The sequence below is a fragment of the Eretmochelys imbricata genome, chromosome 17 (assembly GCF_965152235.1).
Source record: "Eretmochelys imbricata isolate rEreImb1 chromosome 17, rEreImb1.hap1, whole genome shotgun sequence".
Classification (NCBI taxonomy): Eukaryota; Metazoa; Chordata; order Testudines; family Cheloniidae; genus Eretmochelys; species Eretmochelys imbricata.
The window spans coordinates 20110986-20129099 of record NC_135588.1 but is presented as its reverse complement, the minus strand read 5'-3'; the positions used below and the strand labels follow the sequence as shown (position 1 = coordinate 20129099).

Genomic DNA, 18114 nt, shown 5'->3' with positions numbered 1-18114 from the left:
CCAGCTGATCTGCCATAATCACAGCAAAACCGGTTATTTAAATATAGTAGCAGAGCTATAGCAGACCTTTGACAGATGGAGCGAACACACCGACAATTGTGCATAGGCTCCTGAGGAGCCGAGGTGGGGGCTAATCGAAACAGTCTTCCCTCTATCAATGCGCTCTGCCTGGCATCCTTTCTCCTTGCCATGAAGACCCTTCCCTTCCATCTTCGTGAATGCTTAAATCTTACAAAATCCAGACAGAAGATACCAGAAGCCCTGCCATCCAGCTGAGTGATGAATGCTGATTTCTGTGAGGGGACATTTAAATTAGAAATAAATCTCTTTACAGCAGAGATCAGTTTTTTTACTGAGTCAGGGATGCAGCTTGCTAATTTCTTGTATGGCTCTGTGCGCTACTATACATCCAGGATTGTGTGTCTGTCACTGGGCAGCAGTCAGATTTCAAAGCACCTCTAACCTAATAACTCTGGTTATTTATCCTTTTTCCTTAAATAAAAGACAGATCGAAACACAAACATTTCTATCAGTGAAGACATTTCAAATGTTACTGAATCTTTGTGGGCAAAATGTACTGGAAGGAGCAATCCTACGCTTGTCTCCCCAGGATGGGCTAGATGTGACTTTGTCTCTTGAATTTGTATGACTTTATACATTCAGGCTCAGATTTTTAAAGGTATTTAGGTGATGCTGCACTGCCTCGCGGGTTGAGGAGCCTACGCCTCATTTTCAAAAAGTTATTTAGGCTCCTAAATCAGTTAGGTGTTGCAGTGCTGAGTGCAGCAACGTCTAAATACCTTTAAAAATCTGGGCCTATGCCCCCAATCCCGTAAGTGACTACAATGCCCTCCATGAGTCCCATTGCAATCAGTGGGTCTTGCTTAACAGTCGTGTGCAGATTGGGCCGGAGTGTGAATAAATGGACTCCTCTCCTATTTAAGGTATACATATGGGTGCATTTTATATTTTAAATACATTCAGGTTCTGCACATGTATCTGAGGCCATAGGGAAACAGTTGTATGATATTTTAGCGGAGAAACCATGTGATCATGTAATTAAAGATTGTTGGCATGGATACACACAAGGGGTCAGAGTTAAGATTAAAGGTACAACCTCAATTTTCTCATGTGCTGGCTTTTATGCTAATTTAAGACTTTGGTACCCCGATGATTCTGCTCACATGAAAAGGCAGGGAAAAATCCAGTTAAAGGGTGAGAAGAGCTTAAAAAGCTGCGACCTCCAGAGCAGTGAGGGGCAAAGTTTAGAAACTCCCCAGGCATAAAAAGATTTCAATACAGGGTCCTGTTCTGCACTGAAATTCTTACTCGTGAGATGTCGGAGCTGCCATCTGGATATGGTATTAAACAGGTTCATAGTTCCCAGCATCAGTCAGCGTTCCTGCTATGCATGTGCGATACCAAGTTCATAAATGTACTTAGCTTAGGTAATTTTTTGGAAAACACACATTCTCCTCCACTGACTAACGCATGTTAAAATACAATTTTCCTTTTTCACGCTAGAATTTCTTAAAACATGTTAGTTTAAAAGATGTTAATAGATTTTTAAGGCCAAAAGGGGCTACATATTATCATCTTGTCTGACTGCCTGTATATTTTAGCTAATACGTTTTAAAAACACACCTTATACCCTAGTCCAGACAAGCCCTTCAAATAAAACAGGAGCTGTATTGTCTGTGGGTGTGCCAGAATCATAGAAATGTAGGGATGGAAGGGACCTCAAGAGGTTATTTAGTCCATCCTCCAACGCTGAGGCAGGACTAAGGAAACCTAGACCATCTCTGGCAGGTGTTTGGCCAACCTGTTCTTAAAACTCTTCCACGATGGGAATTCCACCTCCGTGTACATACGTGCACACATACAATTAAAGAATAATGCCAGTCTGGCTGTATGTAATCTCGCTGTCATTCTGTTGAGCAGTTCTGATAACCTTGTTTGCCCTGCTTCTTTATCAGTGTCACCAGAACCCTGCGGTGGAATGACAGTCCCGTTATTTTCAATTGCGTGTGTTTTTATTAAGATCTTAGTACATTTCTATTCTTTTCCCATACAATCCATGCCTTTTGTTTGCTGCTCTTCGCCCGACCCTTGACATACAAATGAAACCCTTCACTGGTTTGCACTTCAATACTTGGGCTTAATCTAAAGAATGCTTTTGATCTCTTAGTCGCCATAGTTCTGTGCTTTGTATGTAATGTCCTGGGAAGATTGTGTTCCTTTGTCTAAAGTGGCTTTCTGAGTCCTCTCCAGCCCTTTGCTGCTGAGAGAGGTTTGAATACAGTGGAGCTAATTCTGACACCAGAGTCGGTGTGATAAATCTGTTCAAAGAACAAGACGGGACAGGTTTTCAAAAGATTTCAGCACCCCAGTGCTTCCATTGGCACACCTAAATAAAACAACCAGATTTCCATAGCTCTCCAAGGGGAGGAGCTGGGCACTGGGCAATTTTGAACATATGGCCTAGTTCTCCATATGCAGGGTGAAATACAGCCTCCCTCCTAAAGGAGGCTCGCAGGCAGGATCTTTACAGCACAAATAGGTCCATGTTCCGTAACTGGTCTTAGCTCCTTTGGCCGGTTGTGGGCAATGCTTGTACAAGTTGACTGAAGACTTGCTCTTCCCCAACCCTGATTCCTTAGTTCTATGCAGTCTAAATTTGTGGAGTCACACGGTTCCTTGCCAAAAGAGTGGGCTCCTTCCCGGGATTATGAATGGCAAAGAGGAGACGCTGACGCCAATAAGAACAGAGTACAGAAAATGGCAGGTTAACTCAATGCCTCAGACATTTTGTTCTCCTTCCACAGACTCCTGACCTCTCACCCTACAAATGAGGGACATGTGGGGGATTGGACAGTGCATGGGACATGGGGCCAGATTTTCCACGGTGGTTAGGCACCTAAGGATGTAGATGGACACCTAGTAGAATCTAGAGAAGCAGGTTAGGTGCCTAACTCACATAGGCAGTTTGTACACCTTGCTAGGCTCCCATCTGATCTCTAGCTACCTAAATACCCTTGACAATCTGGCCCCGGGCACTTTTCGCCTCATGCTCTGATTTCAGTGGCAGCCCAGATTGATAGGGACGGTAGTTACCATCTGCCTGCTCAGTGGTCTCTCTAATGGATTGGTGGGTCACAGTAAATTTCCCAGCAGACAGATGTCCACATTACAGACCCAACTCCCCACCCCCACCAAATGTCCAACTGGTGCTTTTGCTGAGAGGCCAGTTACTGAATGGGTATGGAAACTCCTTCCCCCCCCAACCTTAAAAGTGGGCTCCTCCATGTCAGAATTAAACCCCAGCTTCTCCTTGATCATGCAGTAGAAGTCAAAGCCCTGTGCTTCTGACATCACTTGGAAATGACTGATTCTTCATGATGGGATCAGGCAAGATTTGCAGATGCACCTTCTGCTTGAACCCATCTCTTTACTGGCTCCGCAGGCTCTGTCAGATGTCGCTAGAAGCACAGGGAGGCATTTGAGGGTTGCATGACTGCAGACAAAGTAATTAGGTTTTGTTTGCTGATTTGTACTGTTCACTGCTGAATAGTATTGAGGGCTCTGAACTCAGAAAAAGGCCCATCTCAATAAGTAGGTGGCAAAGCTTTATATATGTGATCCTGTATCCGGGACCTAGTCAGATGAGAGTAGCCATCTGGTTCAGTGTGTGTGTGAATTCCCTGTGTTACAAAATGCACAGTTCAGATATTTTTGAGCATAGTATATTAATCTTATTTTCCCTTTATAAAATTAAGCCTCGATTCTGCAAAGACTTATGCATGTGCTTAACTTTACACAAGCAAGTGGTCCATTGAAGCCATTGCAACTGCTTGCAATGTAAAGCAAGTCTTTGCAGGATGGAGGCCTTAATTGGCAACTGGCATCTCATCCCTCCTCCCTCCTTCCCTCCCAAAAAAGATCATTAAATTTGTCATTAACAAATATGGGCAGAAGTGATGGTGGCTGTGGCTGTTATGTATTCGAGAGGTTTCCCCAGAAGGAAAACTCCTTCTGTCATTACCTTTTTAATCTAAAAATTCAATTAAAAATAACCCTTTCTGTATAGAAGACAAACATGTTTTTAAAAAAAACAACCCCTCACAAAATCCTATTTGAAGTTGCATATTGAGGACGGCTGTAGCTTATCCTGCGCTGCTAAAGGAACCATGAATCCTTCGGATGGGTTTGCACTGTCATCGGGTCCCATAGGTGCAGAGAAGGGCTTCTGCACGCAGTCAGCATGGCCTTTTGACAAGCTTCTGCTTGTCCTGTAAAAACAACAGGAGGACTTGTGGCACCTTAGAGACTAAGATTTATTTGAGCATAAGCTTTCATGAGCTACAGCTCACTTTTATAGCCCACGAAAGCTGATGCTCAAATAAATGTTAGTCTCTAAGGTGCCACAAGTCCTCCTGTTCTTTTTGCGGATACAACTAACACGGCTGCTGCTCTGAAACCTGCTTGTACTGTGTGGCCATTAACCGAGGCTTTGCCTTGTGTTGCAGTTCTTCTCACTGATAAACACGCAGCACAATTCAAAGCAAGGCTGATCTCACAGCTCCCAGCAAATGTCTGTTTATAAAGGCAGTGCTGTCGCATGGCATTAACTGTCCTGCTTGAGCAAGGCACTGCCTGGCACTGTTGCCTAGCGACGCTGCCCGATCTTGGAGAAACTGACATTGGTTTAGACTTGCTTACAGAGAAGTGGCTGGAGCTGCTACCTGGGGATGGAAGGAAACTGGAAATGACACTCGCCCTCCAGTGTGTGTTTATCCTGAAGTCTGTATTAATAGAGATGGAGGCAGAAAGATTCAAATGACAATCCAAGCCCCAGCACGCTTGTCTTTGGATTGTTATAAGTGGCTGAGTCACCTGATGGCTTCTGTGTCCAGCCATCTTATGATGAGCTTCCAAGACAGCAAAAGCAGGAACCTGGGAGTTCTAACCCCAGCTCTGTCTTCCCGTGTGATCTTGGACCGCTCCACTCCAGTTTCCCTGTCTGGGGAACAACAGTTGAAAATGACATGCTTGGCCGAATTAGCAATTCTCTAACATCTTTAAGGCTTGCTGCTGGTAAGAGGCCAAAAAACGCTTCTCAGCAGGTCCCCAGTTTAGACTTAAGGGCTCCAATTGCGATTAGATTCAGTGCCCCTGCTGGGGGTCAGAGCCTTTAGTTAGCACCAACAGAATCCAGGCTGTCGGGATGCCAATCCTGTGCAAGGATGCGCCTCACCCTCTGTACTGTATTGGTAGCAACCATCATTAAGGTGACTGGAGCGAAGGTATCGGAAGCTATAGAGCTGGTACTCTGCCTCTTTGTGCGCTTTGAACCTGCATGCTGCCAGGGAGCAGCTGCTGCTAAACATCAGGGTTTAAACGTGACCCATTCCATTCCCCATGGGAAGCGAATCTACCCCTAAGTTGCAGCTAATATGTGGCTGATGTTCCTTTCAAACAGGAGCAACTGCCCAATGTAGCATCCCCACCATTAGTAGAGCTTTGCCTTTCGGGTCCTCTGCAGATTTTTCTGTGTGGCAATCTGCTTAGGTTGCACAAGAAACAAATGTGTTGGTTGTATCCTGATCCCCATCTGGGGCTTGTCTGTGCCCAGCACAATTGTCAGCTGATACGGCTTGTAACGGAGCCTCTCCATGCCTGTTCTGGCTCCATTTGAGCTTAGGAGCGGACTGTTCTGCCCTGCATCTTTTCCTAACCCAGGTGGGCCCTTTGTATGGGGTAGGAGGAGAAGTGGGGAGTGAGGGGTTTTGGCTCAGGAATTCATTAGTTACTTGCCTCTCCTAGTTTCCATAGTAACCAAGGAAGAGAGGAAAACCCAAACCTGACTTTGTCTGAGTAGTTAGCTGCATGAACCCTGCCCCTCCTCTGCAAATCACTGTCCTAAAGCCTCCAAGGGTAGCGGGGTTAGTCCAGCTGCTGGTCTTCATTGAGTAAAGCCTGAACTCAAAGTTCCCATGCTGTGGAGAGAGCTTCTCCGCTCTTCAGGGATAATCGATTCTACAGCAGCTCAGCTGCAGCCCTGATCTGCTGGGTAAGTGGAGGAAGGAAAGGCAGTTGCTCCAGGGCAAGATTGCAGTGTGAGCGTGAGAAGTCAGACCCCTTCCCTGCTCTCTGTTGTATGGATTGAGACTCAGATGCTCTTTCTTTGACCCCCTGCTCCAGTGCTGACTTAATCACTTCCATTCTTTAAACAAACCCTTTGTGTGGCGCTCTGGGTTTTAGTATTTGTGAACATGGGCGATTGAAGGTGCTGCCTGGAGACTGGCTGGTCAGGTACACGCTTCCTATGTGGATGCTGTACTGTCCTGCCACCATACCATCCCTTTTCATGTAGTGGGTTTTCTGGGCCAGTGCCTGCTGCCTTCCTTGAGGTGTACTTGCCACTGTTTCCAAAGGGCACACTGGGTCTGTCCAGCTGCATGCAGCCAAATTTGCATTTTCCTCTCCATCTTCCTGGTTGCTGTGGAAAGTACAAGCTACTGACCAGGGTTCAACACAGCCCAGCCCATTCGTTTCCACGCGCACGCACCTCACCACTGTAGGGTGAACTGGCACAAGGGAACTGTTGAATTTGTGAGGTTGGAAATAGACTGTATTGAACTTTCCTTCTGCTCTCTCTAGTGGGTGAGTTGAAAATGCCGTGCTCTAATCAGCCAAGCGCCATCAGCTCACCTGTGCGGTAAACACTTGTAACAGTTTTGGAGCACAGGAGGGAGCTGAGTTTCAAAACGGGCATCAGAAGGCTCCCCCCAGCGTGTATTGCTTGAGGAGCTTCTATCTCCCTTTTGCTCAGGAAGGCGATTCTGGGAATACAGGCCACATCCTTGTTCCTCCCTTTTCTGAATTTCCTGAGCCTATGAATAATTGCGCCCTCAGCCAATACACGAAAGGATGACCATGTGGTCTAAGTGATTGGAGCAAAAGGATTGGCAGCCTGGGGCAGCTTGAGTTCCAGTCCCACTTTGTGCCAACACCTTCAAGCCAACTGGAAGTTGGCTAGAACACAAGAACCACCTGGTGAACTTGTAGATAGAGTATCAGCTGAACTTACCGCCATAAGTAACGTCCTGGAAAGCCAGGAAATTACCCCGGTAGCCAACAGCCAGGAGTGGCTGGGACCTCAAGGGACATTTGTGGTTATCTCAAGAATCTCCTGACTATCAAAAGCTGGGAGTGGAAGAGGGGGGTGGATCACTCCAGATTTGCCCTGTTCTGGACACTGCCCCTGAAGCTCTGGTATTGGCCACTATTGGAGAGAAGATGCTGGGCAGGAATGGACCATGGTCTTGACCCAGTATGGCCATTCTTATGTTCTCGTGTACTGAACTTGCTTTCCTAGGTCAGCAGGTTGTGTGGCTTTAGGAATGAGACTTACCGGGGTACTGCTCATATCTTGGCCTCTATGGCCCAGAGTTTTTTCCTTCTGGCCTCAGAAAGACTACAGCCAGCCCCTCCTTCAGTTGGGTTTTGGCTTCCACAGGCCATCAGTGTGGGCCATTGATTTGAATGCTGTGTGTTCCGGATCCCTGCTGCTGTTCTTGTTTCTCTGTAAGGTGCCTGAGAAATAGGTGTCATGGTTACAGCCGTATATTTATGTGCAGGTAAAATTATATGTCTCTTCCTAGTGCTACAGTCACAAATTGTATAAAAACCTCATCGCGGCCCCACTGCCGAGAGGCAGAAAGGAAAAGCGTTTTCTCTCATCCGCTAAGTCACTGAAAAGGGATTGAATTCAGAGAATTGTGTTAATGACTGAGAAGCCAAAGTTGAATTTTAAGCAATGATCTCGTTTGTTCTTACCCAGCAGCATCCTCTGGCTCAGAAGTGCATGGCACAATGTCCAAAATCAGCTCGCCCAAGTTCTGGGCTTTTTTGGGGAACTAGGAATCTGCAACTCCCAGAAGGGACCCAGGCCTTGCTGAACTCTCGTCTTGCCTAGAGTAGTGTGATCATGGAGGTGGGAGTGTGACCCCTGCGGGAGAAGCAAATGCTAAATTAGCAGGGAGACCCAAATCCGAAGGGAGGTCTCCAGGGAAATGGAGCACTTATGACCAAATCTGCTCTTGCCTCATTTTCTAGTGTGCACCTTCCCCCATAAACTCACTGTCTCATGCAGTTGCCAGTTCTTCCTCATCTGCGCATTCGTTTGTTCTGTTTGTTCACTGCCTATCACAGTGGGCCCATGGTCCGTGACTAGGGCTCCTAGGGTCTAGGATAACACAGATGACATTTGGGGGTATAGTTCTGTATTTTTGTCTCTGTATGTCTGGTGTGCACCCTTGATTTAATAGAGGTGTTTTTCTATTTGAAGACACTGTTTCCAGTAAGCTGCAGAACAATAATGTTTACACCATTGCCAAGAGGAATGTGGAAGGCCAGGACATGCTCTACCAGTCTCTGAAGCTCACCAACGGCATCTGGATCTTGGCTGAGCTACGTATTCAGCCGGGGAATCCGAATTACACAGTAAGACCCTTTGGCTCTTGGAGGGAGGGAGAGGAGAGGTCACACATCCTTTCCCAAGCAATCTCAAATCTGAGTCTGCTTTTTCCCAGCATGCTCATTTGGGGCAGGGCCTGTTAATTTCAACACCAAAGGAAATCCCTGCTGAGCCGGGAGGAGTTGGGAAACCACTGATGATAGCTATGTTCGTGGCCCGCTGAGCTGGGTTAATGCTGACTCAGCAGCAGACATTTATTGGCCAAGATTGTTACCACTAGAATCAGCCAAGAGAAATCAACACAAAAGCATTGCCAGAATTCTCCACAACCCCCGCCTTTCCACCTCCCCCTCTAGTAAACAAGACTAGATTTCTGCCATGCTGACTGCTGAAGCAGAGACCAGCTGTCCGGACTTCGGAGATTTCTTTGGCCTTGCCTCTGTGGCAGCCATTCAAAGGCAAGAGCGCTGCTTGTCCCACATGTACCTACTTCCTTTAGCTGTCCTTCCTCCCTACTGCTTATCGTAGATTCTCCTCGCTGCTGCTGGAGTCTCTCTCCTGGTTTGAGAATCTCAAGGCACACCCCGGGGGGGCCCTTTGTGTGGAAAGAAAATTAAAATCCTTGAAAATATACTACCGAAAAGGGAGCTTGGCTTTGCGTTAAGCTCCCTAGTTATACGGTAGTGCGAGCAGGGGTCTGATTTGCAAGCTGGTCTGCTATTGGGGGAATTGGCAGCTTGGTGGTTAGCATTGCCCTTAAGGGAAAGCACCTCTCAAGGTTATTGACCTATGCCAGCCAAATACCACTGGCACTGTCTTGGTTTAGTGTGGTGTGAATTCCGATTCTGGGGGATAGGACTACCAGGAGTGTACAGGTGCCCCCTTGAACACTGGTGCAAGTCTATTAATCATACTGCTAAGGAGTAGGCATTCGTAAGGGTGGGGTCCCATTTATCTGCTGTTGGTCCTTTCCCCAATTCGGTCACAAAATTGGCTAGCTTTCCGTACGTGAGCGGGAGTGCGCTTTCGCAGAACTCAGTGCTTCGGTGGTAAGTAGCTTTTGGGGAGAGCAACTGGGACTAAATACTTGAAGTTGTATGTAAATTAGAAAAAAAAAACCCACAAAAACCTGGTATCCTGGAAAACACAATGGTAACCTGTGCTAACATGGTGTGGCTCTTTGTCACCCCCTTGAGGTTTGAGTCTGCTGCTGCAGCAGAGTTAGGGGACATGGTCTTTTAGCCCAACTAGTAGAGGCTCATGCTTTGAGATCCACAGGGTTCTGGGTTCAGTCTCCAGCTCAAGGAGCACAATTGCTAGGCCAGACTGGCTCTCTATTAGGCATCTGCGTGCATCACCATTGGTGTGCATGGCACCTTGTGGGACGGGTGAAGCACCACGGCAGCCTCGCTGTGCATTAGGCTGGGTGGAGTGTGGATCCAATGCAGTGAAATGGGTCCTGAGGAATTAACAGGCTGGCTCGTAGAGATGGGCTGTGTGTTATCTGCTTACGCTAACCTCGTCTTCGCGTCTCTCCTAGCTGTCCCTGAAGTGCCGGGCTCCTGAAGTGTCCCAGTACATCTACCAGGTCTACGACGGCATTTTGAAAAACTAACATCATGGGTCCATGTCTCACCCTGCAGAGGGAGGAGGGGAGACTCTGGATATTCCCATTATCGGTGCAGGCAAAGAACTCTAACTGGAAGCAGCTGTATTCATGTGTAGGATTTCAGACAAACGCACCGAGAAACCAAGGTAGCGATTAGTATCCACATGCTAATAATAATATAGGGAACAACTGTTTGATATTTTTAGCGTCCATGGAAACTTTGTAACCACTGCTTCAACCACTCCTGTGTCCCCCCAGCGCCACTGTTCTGTCGTTCTTTCTTGTGGGCTTTTCCATCTCGTGCCAATGTTTAGCGTTTTCTAAACCGCGGTAGGCGTAGTTGATATTTTGTAATATATGGCTCGTTTAAAACCTGAAAAAGACAAGTCTCTTGTTCATTAAAACAAGGCAAAGGCATCATAGAAACACAAACTGCACTTTATTATTTTATATTTTTTATACGTTTGGGTTTTTTTTCTATTGTAACCAGATGAAAAAAGGAAAAAAAAAAAAAACCCGATCTGGAGTAGTGAAAACATCCAAGGGAACACAGGTGAGCTAGGACTAGAGTAGCCTTGAGGAGCCAGTGATATGTGGAGAGCACCGGTTCGGATCCAAGGTGCATCTATTTGGGTTGGATGGGGCTTTGGGTCGTACTTGTGCTGGGGGGGCTCGATGCTCATCCAAAAAATCTGTGTCCCAGCCATCTTGCCTAGTTGCAGTCCTGGGGTTTGGAATTGGGTCTTCATTGCATGGGGAAGCAGGAGCTGGCAGGGTCTGGTTTGATAATGGGGAAGCAGATGGCAAAATGAGGACGGAAACAGCATGTAAGGCTCTTGACAGAGCATGGGGTGCAGTCATTGCGTTTTTTTCCCCCTTTCCCGCTCATTCCCTGTGTCTTCCTGTGACAGCCTGTCTGCCTTTCTCCCCCTGGGTCAGCTTCAGCTTGCTGAGTGGGGTTCTGCCTAGCTCCGAATGCTGTCCAGGCTGAAGGACCCGTGCGATAAATCTGAATCCCGGCAGAGGGTGGTCACAGCCACTTTGCCTATGGTTCTCTATGGGAGCATCCTCGAGCGCTTTCCTGCTGAGGGATGAGTGCAAAAGCTGGAGGACACAGCAGCATCTGGCCGTGCGCTTTAGGTTAAATTCTCTGGAGGAGTCTAAGCCACTCCTCGTCCCCCTTACACCCGCAGTCACTGGCATTGCCGGGCAAGTTGCCCCTGGCTTTGGAAAGCCTTTTCTCGCAGGGTCCTGGAAGGCTTGCCGTCAAAAGTTCCTGAGGAGGAAGTGCCCATTATCCAGGGGTGCAAAGGAGAGTCGCCGAGAAGCTGATTGGGAGTCGCAGCTCACCTCCCTCCCCCTCCCCCCCACTTGTGACACCCAAAATACTTAGTGAAGGGGGAGAGTCTTGAGTGCAATCTCCTGCCCTGTAAACCCTCAGGTCCAGATGACCCTACTGCTGCAGGGGCCAGTGGGTGCTGTACGTGAGGTGATCTCACAGGCTCGTTCCCTCCATCCCCAGTCGCCAGAGCTGGGCTTTCTGTGCCAAAGGCAGTAGACTGAGGGTCATTTGGGTTCCTAGTGCCTGAAACTCACTGGCATGGGAACACAGGCTCCCTTACTCCTCTCTGCCTCAGCTCCTACTCATGCAGCAGGCTCCCAGGGTGGAGGGCGGCTGTTTGGGCTTCCTGCCAGCCAGGGAGTTTCCCTGTCACAGGCAAGGCACTGGAATAGACACCATGAAAGGTGAAACAAAAGCGGGGATAGTAGCTGGCTTGGCTCTATCCGTCTACGCAGTGAACGTGTCAACCCAGCCCCAGAACGGCTTCTGCAATCCCCACTGCTCTCAGCTGACGCTTGGCACAGCACTTCCCCCAGGAGTGAAGTGATGCCCTTAATGTGACCACAAACAACCGTCAAAGCCTGTGCTCTTGAAGCCCAAGACTGGGCGGGGATCACCTGTTCGGGGCATGTGAATCTGGGGATACAGAACGGGACTGTAACGGTGGACCAGGAGAATAAGGGGGAAGGGAAGGGGCCAGTGAGGTTAGGCCAGGTCACGGGCAGGATGAAACATGGTTCCATGGTGGGGAGACTCCGCTCAAAGCCAGTTCTCAGCCAGGGAAGCGAGTGAAGATTGGGAGCAACTGCATCCTTTGCTGTATGTGCTGGCCGGCGTCCTCGGTGCAGAGATCATTTGGCAGCATGAATCCTGGCTGGGCAGAAGGCGGGACAGAGTTGTAGAAACCGGGCACTTGAGCATGCACCAGCTTGGCTGTTTGATTGGTTGTCTAAAGCCCTGAGGATAGCTGGGCTGCGAGCACTGCAGAAATAATAATTATTACAGTAATTCATAAAGTGCCGGCACACACTTCTCTCCCCTCAGAGCCAAGCTGTGAAGCAGCATCCGGCCTCTCATAAGTTTCCACCGTGGAGTTCAGCTTTGTGCCTGGGAGGGGGCAGAGCAAGCCTGAGTCCTGCCAGGGTGTGAGGGGGCAGCAGGGGAAAGCCCTGTTCTCTCTGCACAGTGCCCCATATTCCCCTGGCTGTGGTGCTGGCTAATGGAGATTGCTGATTAGGGCACTGACCCGGGAGAGGCGGTGGAGGATCCCTGGGAATAATGGCATGAGTCTTGCTCAGTTAAACCCCCTGTAAAGCCTGAACATGGGAAAGAATTAAACAAAACCTTGAGCAAATCCCTCGCCTGCCCGGAACTCCTTCCTCCCTCCCCGGTGTCTGTGCGTCTCTTCTGGGCCTGTGCTGTGTGTGTGCATGCCGTGAAGCGTGGTCTGTGGGAAGGGGAGCTGGAGGGCAGGCAAGGAGCATTGCTCAGTGTCGATGCCATTCCATTGTACTGCATATCCACTCTGATGTGTTCACTTTTTGGTAAAGCTTTACCTTCTGTCCTTGTCAATAAACTTGTCATTTACACTAACGCCCAGCTGTGGTGTGCTTCTGTTTGGGAAGAGGGGCTGGCAGGGCACTGCTGGTTTGGGGCTGGAGGATGCAGCAGGAGCAGCTGATTACTCTACTGAGAAGCACTGGTGTCCTTGCCAGGTGACCCGTGGACCAGAGGCCCCCATTTCTGTCCATCTTTGACCTTGAACGTGCTCAGACTGCCCCAAGCTGGTCAGAAGCAGACAAGGTGCCATGTGACTAGAGATTTATTTGTGGTGATTTCCCCGGCCGCCCAAAATAAAACCCTACTCTGTTCCCTGGCTGCTAATGTTCCGTAACACCCATACCAGCCAACGCACATTTCCCCTCCTTCACTTCTGTGCTTGGCATTATTTATGGTGTGCGTTACCATAGTACCCAGAGGCTGCCACCGAGATCAGGGCCCCCTTATGCCAGCTCTTCAAACACACAGTCTTTACCCTAAAGAGCTTTCAGTTTAAATATACTGGGCAGATGACGGGCAGGAGGGAAACTGAGGCACAGAGAGGGGAGGTGACTTGTCTAAGATCAGTGGGAGAGCTGAGAACAGAACTCTGGTTTCCTGACTCCCACTCTGGTGTCCTGGAGCTACTAGACCGTGATGTTCTCCTCGACTTTATCATTTGCTAGTTAAATTACAACGCACTATTGATTTTGTGTGCAGCTTTGAGGCTTCCAGCCACTTTCAGCTCCACGTGCTCTGCACTTAAATCACTGACTCAGAACCTGGACAGGCTGGAGAGGTTAAAATAAGGAACCTCAGGTGCATAACTGGATCAAGCAGGTGGAGGTTGGTGGGCTTTCCCCTCTTCCTTTGGGAGTCTCAGTTCAGAAGGAGGCACTGACCGTGAATGGATCCGATCCTGTAGTTGGGAAGTTACTGTGCTGAGCTCACAGCATTGCCAGATCTGATGATGGTTGGTGTTCTTCTTAAAAGCCCCAGTTTCTGGAGTCATGTGAGAATCTCAGCTTTCATTTAAAGTAAGACCAAGTTCCTCGCCCACATGGGAAAAGCCTCTTGAACAGGACATCCCCTAAAGGAGCCAAAACTAGGAAACTGAAGAGAAAAGCCCCCCAATTATTTTTAAAAGTTAGGGTTTTTATCCATGGCTTTTTGCAGGCCTGACTCAATCTTTGAAGCCTTGGTTTTGTCAATGAGTGGCCCCTGTATCATGCCCTGATGCTAAGTCAGCTGCAGCGTGGGAGAGGAAGACAGCGCGCAAAAGAAAAGCAGCCAGTGAGTTGTGAGTGGGTGGAAGGTGGCTGTAAAAGGAAGACTTGGGCCCAATACCAGACCAGTGACGTGGGAGGTGGGGAGATCTAGGAACCCGAGAAGGGTTTGGTCCTGTGGCCACTGTGTGTTCGTAATTAGGGGGGCACCTGGATTGTCTCCTCCATGCTGGTCAGGAGCACATTTAAATAGTCCCCAAGAGGAGGCGAAGACAGGGCAAGCTGAAAATAGCCATTCTAACAATGGTGGGGGGAGTGGAGCCCATTCACACCCTTTGATTAGCTGCAGCAGCCTGAGCCCTGTAATATGGGAACCCTGCTGAGTCAGGGTACATCTGCACTGCAAAACAAACCCCGGGATAGTAAATCTCAGAGCCCAGGCAGTGGATTCAGGCTTGCGCTACAGGGCTAAAAATAGCCATGAAGAAGTTGGAGCTCAGGCTGGAGCCCAGGCTCTGAAACCCTCCCCCGTCCTGGATTTCAGAGCCTGGGCTCCAGCCCGCATTGCCACGGCTATTTTTAACCCTGTAGCGTGGGCCTGAGTCAGCTGACCCAGGCTCTGAGGTTTACTATCACGGGGTTTGTTTTGCAGTGTAGACGTACCCTTTCTCGCTCCAGGTTGTTACCCAGAGACATGCCTAATGAAATCCCTTCCATTCACTCCTTTCTGTAGCAGCTGCTCCATTGAAATCTGCCTTCAGCCTTGCTTTCCACCAGGTCAAAGCACATTCAAACACTTTGTCACCTTCCACCAGTGAGCTGTGGTTACCGATGCTTTCCGAGTGGGAGCGCCTTGCTCCGTAGCCGTAGTAAGAGAGCCCCGAGCCCCAAAGAGATTAAGTGATTTGGCCAGGGTCACACAAGGGAGTCTGTAGCAGAGCTGGGAAGCGAACCAACCTCTGCTGTCTCCCTACCATGTTCCTCATTAGACACAGCTGACGCGCGGGCTCATGAGTTCCCCTGTCACCAGCTCTTCCTCGCTCCGCAGCACCAAGCAGTTTATCAAAATAAACTGTGCAGACATTTGGCTAAGTTTCTCAGCGTAACTAAGTGTCCAAATGACGCTTAATGGCTCCATTTCTCCATGTCGCACGGCTGATGAAATACATGAAGGCTGGGCATGGCTCTTCCCTCATCAGGAAAGTGTCCCTCAAGGGAGTCTCTTCCTGATGCTCCGGGCTGCTCAGTCGGAGTTTATTACTAGGTGCATGTCATGGTGTGATTGGGCACTGATTGGTCAGGCCTGGGGTCAGCTTTATTTGTGTGTAACTTAGGCCAAATAATTCTTAGCGGAGCCAACCCTTCTGGGGTCACAGTGGGAAGGCAGGGGAGATAGACACTCTCCACTCTAGCTAATCCTTGATGGTTACCTCCATTTACCATGCACTGGGGAGAGGGGAAGAAGTGGCACAGGGGGCAGGAGCCATTTGTCCACGTATGCACTATTTATTCAGACGCAATGGCTAATTTTGAGTGGTTTCACCTTGATCCCTTTGAACATCTCTTCCCATTGCTTAGCTGCTGCCGAATAGCAGCCCCTCAGAGAGGCCAATGGATAGCAGAGATAGTTAGGGGTCACAAATGATGTCAGAGAAGCCTGCTTTCAAGTGGCACTTTCCAGCTCTCTCTTTCATAAGCATAGGAGCCCAGATCCTCAAAGGTATTTAGGCCTCTAACTCCCATTGAGGATCGGGGCCTGGGCACGTTGTCTAGTGGTCAGAGTCGTTCCTGGCTTGGCCACTGACTTGTCATCCAGCCTAACCTCACTTAGCATCTGCCCCTCAGCATGCTCCATCTCTAAATACTAATGCTTTTGCCTTTCTCTCATAAGACCAGCCCTACTGGGTCAGACCAAAGCTCCATCTAGCCCAGTATCCTGTCTTCCGACAGTGGCCAGTGCCAGGTGCCCCAGAGGGAATGAACAGAACAGGGCATCATCGAGTGAACCGTCCCCTGCCGCCCATCCCCAGCTTCATGCCCTGCAAACTAGCATCTCCAGGAAAGGACTGGGGAAAAATCAGTTATTGTCAAAACCAAAAAAAAAAAAAAAAAAAAGGGAAAACTTTGGAAAAAATAACAAATTCTCCATGCAAGTGTTCATTCTCTACAAAGGCGTTTTTGTGTCAAAAGTGTTTGAAATGGAAGCATTTGACCCGTTCTCATTATTAGATGTTTCTCACAATTATAAAATTAAATGGGATCCTGTCTGTGTATTTGTCTAGGATACAATCGACACATGGCTTCAGCCACCTCCGTGATCGTGGTGCCAGTCCCATTTTACAGAGACAGAAATGGAGTTAGAGAGATTAAGTGACTTGGCTGAGGTCGTAGGTTCAGGGGCACAGGGCTTATGGCTCCGCCCCTTACTCTAGCCATTTGGCTGGGCTCTCTAATGGATATAAGACAAGGTTTGGTGGTAGCAAGAGTTAGTTGGGAGTATTGGGAGGTCTTTGGCTGAAAGAACTCGACATTATGGGACCAGCCCTCGTCCCATTGCTCCACGCACCAGGGAGATCATGGGAGCAGTGCCTAGAGTGAACAGTCCCTGCTGCCTTGCCGCTGCCCTGCTGTGTCAGCAGGTGCGATCTCCCTGCATTTCTGGGTCTCACCTGCTCTTTGTTGGCCAGAGTGATGAGCTGGAAGCCTCCTGCGCTCTCTTGACAGATGTGCTCTTTGAGCTCTGCCTCCGGGAGAGAGTCATCAGGCAAAGAGGGCCACTACTTCTATTTCACACCCATGACAATGGAAGAGAGCAGGGAGGTGACCTGTCAGGATGAACTGCTTTGCAGCACAGCTCACAAACCCACGTCCTTCCCCTTCCATGGCTCTGCTGGACTCATCCCACTTCCACGTCCATATTCCAGCACCCTAAAGCTTGGCCGATAGGGGACAGGAGCCAGCCTAGCATTTAGTCAGTCTGGCCCCTGCTCTCAAGCAGAGCTGCCCTGTGCATTCCTTGCACCCTTAACCCAGTCAGGCGGATGTTAACAGCGAGGCATATTTAGCACATCGCATTGGGGCAGCCCAGGTGCAAAGGGGCTCTGAAAGGAGTCAGCACAATGTGATCCAAGAGTTCCCTTGTCTATTGATCCAACAGCGCCCCTCTGCTCCAAATCCCTGCAAGGGGAAGCATGCCCCTTCCACGCTTTCCCTCTCGACGGCATGGGGAAGAGGCAGCCCGTTCTGATGCAGGTGCATGGATCTGGGACAGTACGGAGGCTGGCCAGCTGCTGCAAATGTTCATTTCCTCACTGTTGACCGATCAAACCATTGTCCCCTTCAAGGTCAAATCCTGTCAAACCAACCGAATAGCTTTTTCTGACAGGGTAACAAGCCTAGTGGAGAAGGAGGAAGCAGTAGACATGGTATATCTTGACTTTAGTAAAAAGAAAAGGAGGACTTGTGGCACCTTAGAAACTAACAAATTTATTTGAGCATAAGCTTTCGTGAGCTACAGCTCACTTCCTTTTGATACGGTCTTGCATGATCGTCTCATAAAAAACTAGGGAAATACGACCTAGATGGAGCTACTAGAAGGTGGGTGTATAACTGATTGGAAAACCATTCCCAGAGAGTAGTTATCAGTGGTTCACAGTCCAGCTGGAAGGGCATAATGAGTGGGGTTCCACAAGGATCAGTTCTGGGTCCGGTTCTGTTCATTATCTTCATCAGTGATTTAGGTAATGGCATAGAGAGTACACTTATAAAGTTTGCGGACGATACCAAGCTGGGAAGGGTTGCAAGTGGTTTGGAGGATAGGATTAAAATTCAAAATGATCTGGACAAACTGGAGAAATGGTCTGAAGTAAATAGGATGAAATTCAATAAGGACAAATGCAAAGTACTCCATTTAGGAAGG

The 18114-nt window shown here is 48.7% G+C and overlaps 1 protein-coding gene across 3 annotated transcripts in view; it reads left to right on the top strand.

Annotated features, from left to right (window-relative positions):
- The window catches only part of AP2B1 (adaptor related protein complex 2 subunit beta 1), a 97835-nt gene extending 84811 nt beyond the window's left edge, over nt 1-13024 (top strand). For all 3 annotated transcript variants that reach the window (XM_077836325.1, XM_077836323.1, XM_077836324.1), the window contains 2 exons: nt 8351-8505; nt 10020-13024. In XM_077836325.1, the coding sequence (XP_077692451.1) occupies nt 8351-8505; nt 10020-10094 (230 nt within the window). In that variant the 3' untranslated portion in view covers nt 10095-13024. The remainder of the gene's footprint in view (nt 1-8350; nt 8506-10019) is intronic.
- The last annotated feature ends 5090 nt before the right edge of the window (nt 13025-18114 follow it).